Raw genomic sequence first — 8,401 nt, 5'->3', positions numbered from 1 at the left:
TGATCAGGGAAGGTTTTCTGGATTGGGTCTTACAAGTAAATGCTGTGCTGAATTCGTGACAATGCACAATTCATGGTCATTGACCTGAATTTTCCACCTTGTCCACAAAACCGGCGGCAAAGTTGCAGCAATAGCTTTGTCAGATATTTCAAATTAATTGGAAAACACCCCGCAGGCCAGATAATAGTAATAGTACTAATAGTACTAACCTTTAACAGTTAATTTTACTATTTTTCATTAATTACTAGTTTCAATGTAACTGTTTCTATATTGTTTTACTTTCTTTTTTATTCAAGAAAATGTTTTTAATTTATTTATCTTATTTTATTATTTTTTTTTTTTTGTAAAAGTACCTAATCTTCACCATACCTGGTTGTCCAAATTAGGCATAATAATGTGTTAATACCACGACTGTATATATCGGTTGATATCGGTATCGGTAATTAAAGAGTTGGACAATATCGGAATATCGGATATCGGCAAAAAGCCATTATCGGACATCCCTAGTCCTGACGTTCAGCCACTCAAACATAACGTTGGAACAACATGCTTTTTGACAACGTTTAATCAATGTTGGGTTCTGACGTTGTTTCTACCATTGAAATTTAGTCATTTCCCAACCAATATTTTACAACACACATAAAACGTTGAAACAACATGCTTTTTTTATTGGTCATTTCCCAACCAACAACGTGGATCCAACGTTAGACATCAACGTTGTCTAAATTTTCAAATACAACTATTTTGCAACATTGTTTCGAAGTCAGTTTTAAAGGACACCGGTGGAGGGGAGCCGTTTGATCAATGTTGGGTTCCTGACGTTGATTTGACATTGAATTTTGGCCATTTTTCAACCAATATTTTACAACACAAATACAACGTTGAAACCACATACTTTTTGACAACATTTATTCAACGTCAGGTTGTGATGTTGATTTGACCGTTGCAATGTGGTCGTTTCCCAACCAACAATGAACTATTTTGCAATGTTGTTTCAAAGTCAGTTTTAAAGGACATGTATGTATAATCAACATTGTACCAATGTTTTGTGCCTGCTGGGTTGTTACTTACTTGTGTAACTTTTTTCATGCTGCCTTTGTTTTGTTTAGAACAAGTGTGTCCAAACTTTATTATTAGGGGACGGCATTGGGCTAAAAAAGGTTTTGGTCGAGTGGCGAAAGCCGACTGCATGTAAAATAACTACCGTATTTTTCGGAGTATAAGTCGCACCGGCCGAAAATGCATAATAAAGAAGGGAAAAAAACATATATAAGTCGCATTGGAGTATAAGTCGCATTTTTTGGGGGAAATTTATTTGATAAAACCCAACACCAATAATAGACATTTGAAAGGCAATTTAAAATAAATAAAGAATAGTGAACAACAGGCTGAATAAGTGTACGTTATATGAGGCATAAATAACCAACTGAGAACGTGCCTGGTATGTTAATGTAACATATTATGGTAAGAGTCATTCAAATAACTATAACATATAGAACATGCTACACGTTTACCAAACTATCTGTCACTCCTAATCGCTAAATCCCATGAAATCTTATACGTCTAGTCTCTTACGTGAATGAGCTAAATAATATTATTTGATATTTTACGGTGATGTGTTAATAATTTCACACATAAGTCGCTCCTGAGTATAAGTCGCACCCCCGGCCAAACTATGAAAAAAACTGCGACTTATAGTCCGAAAAATATGGTGTATACTATAAATAACTATACACATGTATATACATACATAGCCTATATATACATATATATGTGTGTGTACATATATCTACACATTATACAATATAATGATAGATAACTAATATAAATGAATATTAAGAGTATGTGAAAGTTTGAATCCTACCTTGTTTACTTCCCTGACGACCTCCTTAAAGTGTTTTAATCAATCAGAAATATCAAGCAGCTAAAAGGCGTCAAACATGGATAAGTGTGAAGAGAGTATTTTGCATTTTTCCCCATCATGCATTGTAATAGACTTAAATGGGTGTGATTTAGAATTTTTTTGCATGGCGCGTGTACGTTTTGTACAACATTCACAAAGTTGAGAGAGCACGCTGTGTTATATGTGTGTTGACTGTTTGTATTGGTTGCATTTTTTTTTCGCGGCATGATCAGGGAAGGTTTTCTGGATTGGGTCTTACAAGTAAATGCTGTGCTGAATTCGTGACAATGCACAATTCATGGTCATTGACCTGAATTTTCCACCTTGTCCACAAAACCGGCGGCAAAGTTGCAGCAATAGCTTTGTCAGATATTTCAAATTAATTGGAAAACACCCCGCAGGCCAGATTCCTTACTCAAGATGTTTTGCGGGCCAAATTGAAGACGCTTGCGGGCCTTAGTTCTGAGATGTAAAAGTTGCCCAACAGTTATATTAGAAAGTAACTGTTTTCCTGTTCTTGTTTGTCTAACTAGTACTGCTAGCGGAAGTTTAGATTCCCCGTAACAATCGGAGCGCACCTTCACTGTATCCAGATGGGGTTGCTGCGATCCGGCCGGCGGGGCTCTGTGGTGGCAGCGGCGGCGGCAGCGGCGGCGGCAACGTTCCCCGTGGCGGTGAGGTCGCTAAACGTGGAGAAAAACTGCTCCATCTCCTTCTGTAACATGTGATTCCGCCGCTCGGCGTCGTTCTTGGCGCGCTCGGCGTTGCGCAGCTTGATCTCGGCCATAGTGTACTTCTTTCTCTCCTGGTCCAGCTCCTCGTGGAGGCTCACCATCTCCGACTCCAGCTCCAGGTTGCGCTGCTCCAAGCTGTTCTCGATAAATAGAAGAGACAGGAAATCAATTACTTAAGTTCTTATTGTCATGTTGGTGCTGAAATAAGGGAGTTGGAGCTTTTCTTCCTGTCACTCACACACAAAAGTGTGTTTTTGAGAGATCTTGCTGACTAACGACTAGAGATGTCCGATAATAGCTTTTTTACCGTTTTCCGATATTCCGATATTGTCCAACTCTTAATTACCGACACCGATATCAACCGATACCGATATATACAGTCGTGGAATTAACACATTATTATGCCTAATTTTGTTGTGATGCCCCGCTGGATGCATTAAACAATGTCACAAGGTTTTCCAAAATAAATCAACTAAAGTTATGGAAAAAAATGCCAACATGGCACTGCCATATTTATTATTGAAGTCACAAAGTGCATTATTTTTTTTAACATGCCTCAAAACAGCAGCTTGGAATTTGGGACATGCTCTCCCTGAGAGAGCTTGAGGAGGTTGAGGTGTGCGGGGTTGAGGAGGTGGATTTGAGGTGCTGGTGGTGGGGTGGGGGGTTAGGGGGTAGCGGGGGGTGTATATTGTAGCATCCCGGAAGAGTTAGTGCTGCAAGGGGTTCTGGGTATTTGTTCTGTTGTGTTTATGTTGTGTTACGGTGCGGATGTTCTCCCGAAATGTGTTTGTCATTGTTGTTTGGTGTGGGTTCACAGTGTGGCGCATATTTGTAACAGTGTTAAAGTTGTTTATACGGCCACCCTTCAGTGTGACCTGTATGGCTTTGCATTGCATTCACTTGTGAGTGTGAAAAGCCATAGATATTATGTGATTGTACTTCTCCCTACGTCCGTGTACACAGTGGCGTTTTAAAAAGTCATAAATGTTACTTTTTGAAACCGATACCGATAATTATGAAACCGATACCGATAGCATTTATCCCTACTAACGACATGAGTCCTCACCTCTTGATCCTGGCCTCGTACTCTGACTTCTGCTTGTGCATCTCCAGTTTGAGACTGGCCACCAGGCTGTGCAGTGCGCTGTGACCCCCTGCCCCTCCGCTGAACTTGGTACTGTGCTCGCTGCAGCTCCTCGCCGCCCCGTCGCCGCCCCCGTCCCTGTTGCCGCTGTCCCGCCCCTCGTCATCCGCCCTGCCGCCTGATTCCACGTCCTGCGCGGGTCCGTCCAGTTCCTCGTAGTGGCAGCTGTAGAAGTCCTGCTCGGGGCAGGTGGTGGTTGAGGAGCGGCAGGACGTGGAGTTGTCCGGCAGGGAGATCTCGCAGGAGGAGGTGGACCAGGTGGCGCTGTCCACGCTCTGCTTGTCCTCGCTGCTGCTGTTGAGGCAAGTGGGCGGGGCGTGGTTGTGCATGTTCTGCTGGTTTAAGTGGACGTTGTCGTATGTGGACAGACGGTTCTGATTGGAGGTTTGATCCCCGTTGGGGTAGTCGCGTGCTTTGGTGTTCTCCCGCAACGTGACGCATCCGTTTGGTACCCAAAGGCCGCAGCGACCGTTCAGAACTCCGTCCGGCGCAGAAGGCCCCATGCGAAGAACTCCATTCGCGTTCCCTACGCTTGTAACGCCGCTGGTTCCCATTTTTGTACCCGAGCCCTTCAGCGTCCCGTTTCGGCGCCCCGGTAAGCTCCCTCCGCTAATCAGAGTCTGACACTTTTCTTGGTTTGGATCCGATGAGGAGCTAAAGGAACCGTTCGTAACGATCCCACTGCCTTTGCTAAACGCAGGGTTCTTTTTAACAGTCAGCGGCGGACTGCGGGTGATTTCGAAGCGTCCCGGAACGTTACGAGGGCTGGCGGAACGTGGCGAGCCACCGTTGTCTTGATGCTGGCAGGTCGGAGACTCCGGCGCCTCCCAAACGCACTGACGCACCGCCTGCACGTTGTTGTTCTCAGTGTTCTGAGCCACTGTACCCACAGCGGCCGCTTGTCGCCTCGGCAACTCCATGTTGTTGTTGTTGGCAGGCTCAATTCCCGCCGGGTTGTTCTCATCCCGAGGGAACAGCGTATCGTACCGGCCGATCAAAAGCGCCATGAGCTGCTGCACCAGAACAGTTCCTGCCAACAGGACACCATCCATCACTGTCTTTGCTTCTTTTAGCTCGGAACCTTTAGTGAGCTTCAATACAAACCTTCCATGATGGCAACCGGATCCTCCACCTTTGGCCTCAGGATGTTTGGACCAAACACCGTTGCCAAGTTCTGCACGCTCATTTTGTTCACCCCGGAATATGACTGGACTTCATCTAGAAATCTGTGAAACATGGACAAATGTCAAACTTTTCTCTTGGAGGTTGAAGCGTTAGCTCCTAAGACGCAGTCAATACCTGCAGATGTACTTGAGAAGATTGTAGTTGACTGGAGGTAGACCTTGGACAAGTTTTCTCAGCTCCTTCATACCCTGTGTGGCGTACACAACATTTCTTGCAATCTCTGCCCTAAAGAACGAGGCGGTGGTTTGTTGGTCTTACCGTGTCGTCGTCCTTCCCAAGAAGCTTGGTGCAGGACAGGAAGTCTTCGTACTTGTGGAAGGGAATGACAGGCTCGGGGAGCTCTCGGAGGTAGAGCTTTAGCAGCGACGCTACTGTGTGCACATCTGTGTTGCTGCAGAGACATTGAATCATTTCAATAATCAGGGGCGTCAACATTTTTTATTTCCGATACAAAAGAAATCTAAAATCGATTTTTATTATGTTTTATTTTTTAAATCTGTCCTGTCCAGCCACTCAGGCAAATTACATTGTTTATGTAGATGCCCATATTTGCTGGATTTACGTTAGAAAAGAGAAGTGCTCTTTTCGTCTTATATGTACAGTATTTTTTGGAGTATAAGTCGCATCGGAGTATAAGTCGCACCTGCCGGAAATGCATAATAAAAAAGGAAAAAAACATATATAAGTCGCACTGGAGCCCGGCTAAGCTATGAAAAAAAACTGCGACTTATAGTCCAAAAAATACGGTATTTGACTTTATTAAATGTTTGGGTAGAATTTTATTGAACAAAACCAGTTTTCTTTTAAGCAATACAAACAATTATCCGAGCTGTTAATGTATTAATCATAGAACTGGCACCCAATGTTATTAAAAAAAAGTGTTGATTTTGAATCGAGGATCAGTTTTAACCGAGAATCGATGCCAAATCAATTTGAATCTTGTGGTGCCCAAAGATTCACAGCCCTATAAATAATACTGAATATCAGAATTAGCTTTATTGGCCAGGTGTGTCTGTTTGTTCAATGTAAACAATTAATATTCAATCAATCAATCAATGTTTATCACAAGTGTCTCAAAGGGCTGCACAAGCCACAACGACATCCTCGGTACAGAGCCCACATAAGGGCAAGGAAAAACTCACCCAAGTGGGACGTCGATGTGAATGACTACGAGAAACCTTGGAGAGGACCACATATGTGGGTAACCCCCCCCCCCCTCTAGGGGAGACCAAATTCAATGGATGTCGAGTGGGTCTAACATAATATTGTGAGGAATAGGGGGAGCAGAGGAGAAAAGAAAAGAAACGGCAGATCAACTGGTCTAAAAAAAAATAATAAAAAAAATATATTAACATTAATATTAATAATTAATTAATATTAATTATAATATTAATATTAATTATAATATTAATATTAATATTAATTATAATATTAATATTAATTATAATATTAACGATGAACTAAAAATATAAAGAAGTACTTAAATAATTAATTAATATTAATTATAATATTAATATTAATTATAATATTAATATTAATTATAATATTAATTATAATATTAACGATGAACTAAAAATATAAAGAAGTACTTAAATAACTAGTATGTGCAAGGCTAATAAGATGAAGGATGATGAAGTGAACATGAGTTAGTACAGTGATTTTCAAACTATGGTACATGGGCTCCATCTAGTGGTACGCCAAAGAATCGCTGGATTAAAGTAGTGTTTTATTTTCCTATATTCCAACACAGTGTTACTGTTCAATCCGTGTGTAATGTTACAGTGGCAAAACATAATAAATATTGTGGAGGGGGGCGTGGCCTGCAGACCTGCAGCGAAGCGGGGTGTGCCAGGACCGGCTTCGAGATCAGCGACAGGTGCGTAGATGGCCCACCTGGGCCTGCTTATCTAATCACCTGTCGCTCTGTTAAAAGGCAGCAGCCGGGGAGGAGAGAGGTGGCGAAGCTTGAGCGAGAGCACGAGCAAGAGAGAGAGACACACACAGACAATTGCTGGAAAGCAGAAACAGACTCTATTGAAAAATAAAACAGTGTTGTAACCCTGATTGAGACTTTTATTAGTAGGTTGCACAGTGAAGTACATATTCCGTACAATTGACCACTAAATGGTAACACCCGAATAAGTTTTTCAACTTGTTTAAGTCGGGGTCCACTTAATCCGGGCTCGCGTGGAGATGTTTGGTGGTCCGAGGAACCCCGAGGAGGGAAACCTCCACAATTTGGCGCCCGACCACCTAAGGCGTAAGAGGCCGACCCCCTGACGGCTCTTGCAAGCGTGCTTGCGGCGGTGACAATATACTTGAAAACGTAATAAATATACTTGTTAAATAAAACCTCTGCCTTGTTTTTTTTAATGAATACTTAGGCTTGCTACGCTGCTGTATTTTTAATGATGGTCATTATGGTGGTACTCGGAATAGCCAAGTGTTTCCTGAGGTGGTACTTGGTGAAAAAACCTTGAGAATCACTGAGTGAGTACATTCACAGTGACCGATTATGTGGCGACAAGTATAGCTTACCAACTTCAAGTGTGAATGTGGAGGGTATGAATGATGGCGTTGAGTGTCTAGAAAAGCGCTGTATGAATCTGATCCATTATTATTATTATTATTATCGTTTTATTTAAGCTGTGCTTTCTTCAATGCTGTGTGGACAATAATACATTTTGCATGCTGGGCATGCATCATATTTAAGGCTTGTCACGTTAAAAAACAAGCCTACCAGTCAAACAAGGGTTTCTCTCCACAGTCAAAGGCCTCCTGCAGCTCTTTGACCAGGTTGGCCTGTCCAGGTAGTCTGAAAAGACCCTCCTCATGTAGGCCCCTCTGGCGGATGAAGTCCACGCACTGCTCCACCAGCATGGGGGCCAGCTTGTTCCCGAAGCGACGCTCATATCGCACCGTCTCCTCCAACTTCTGACCAAAGATCCCTGCGACACGAGCAAGAAGAATGTGGACTCCTGTAGTTATATTTTGGTTACACTGAAGCGTTTTATAAAGAGACGCTGGATAATCACAGGCTGCAGTAAAGTCAGAGCAGACAGATTAAAGGACCAATTCTCAGAGAATTACAGCAGCAAACATCAAAAAGGCTGCAGTGGCATGGAGGTCGGTAAAACTATGCACGCCACGCCGAGTTGCACCGTCAGACCGAGTGGACACTCCTGATTTTATCTTAAAAAGGACACAAGAAAAACCCAATGTACTGGAAATGCTACATTTGACCACAAAAAACACTTCAGTACAGCATGGCAGCATTTTAAAGCAAATATTATGATGAATGCATGTTGTTGTTAGAAAATTACTAAATTAAAATAAAATGGAAAAATAAATATATCCAATGTATATTTTTTACGACATCATGTGCAGGAAATAGTACGTTTTGTCATAGGTTTAACCCAAGGGTGTCTAAGC

The 8,401-nt window shown here is 42.4% G+C and overlaps 1 protein-coding gene across 3 annotated transcripts in view; it reads right to left on the bottom strand.

Moving 5' to 3' along the window:
- Positions 1-267: 267 nt before the first annotated feature.
- The window catches only part of arhgap24 (Rho GTPase activating protein 24), a 162,688-nt gene continuing 154,554 nt past the window's right edge, over positions 268-8,401 (bottom strand). For all 3 annotated transcript variants that reach the window (XM_061927507.2, XM_061927509.1, XM_061927508.1), the window contains 6 exons: positions 7,710-7,917; positions 5,228-5,360; positions 5,084-5,157; positions 4,889-5,010; positions 3,707-4,814; positions 268-2,772 (listed from right to left, as the gene is read on the bottom strand). In XM_061927507.2, the coding sequence (XP_061783491.1) occupies positions 2,484-2,772; positions 3,707-4,814; positions 4,889-5,010; positions 5,084-5,157; positions 5,228-5,360; positions 7,710-7,917 (1,934 nt within the window). In that variant the 3' untranslated portion in view covers positions 268-2,483. The remainder of the gene's footprint in view (positions 2,773-3,706; positions 4,815-4,888; positions 5,011-5,083; positions 5,158-5,227; positions 5,361-7,709; positions 7,918-8,401) is intronic.

This window comes from Nerophis lumbriciformis, linkage group LG32 (assembly GCF_033978685.3).
Source record: "Nerophis lumbriciformis linkage group LG32, RoL_Nlum_v2.1, whole genome shotgun sequence".
Lineage (NCBI taxonomy): Eukaryota > Metazoa > Chordata > Actinopteri > Syngnathiformes > Syngnathidae > Nerophis > Nerophis lumbriciformis.
This window is presented reverse-complemented; position numbering and strand designations above follow the sequence as displayed.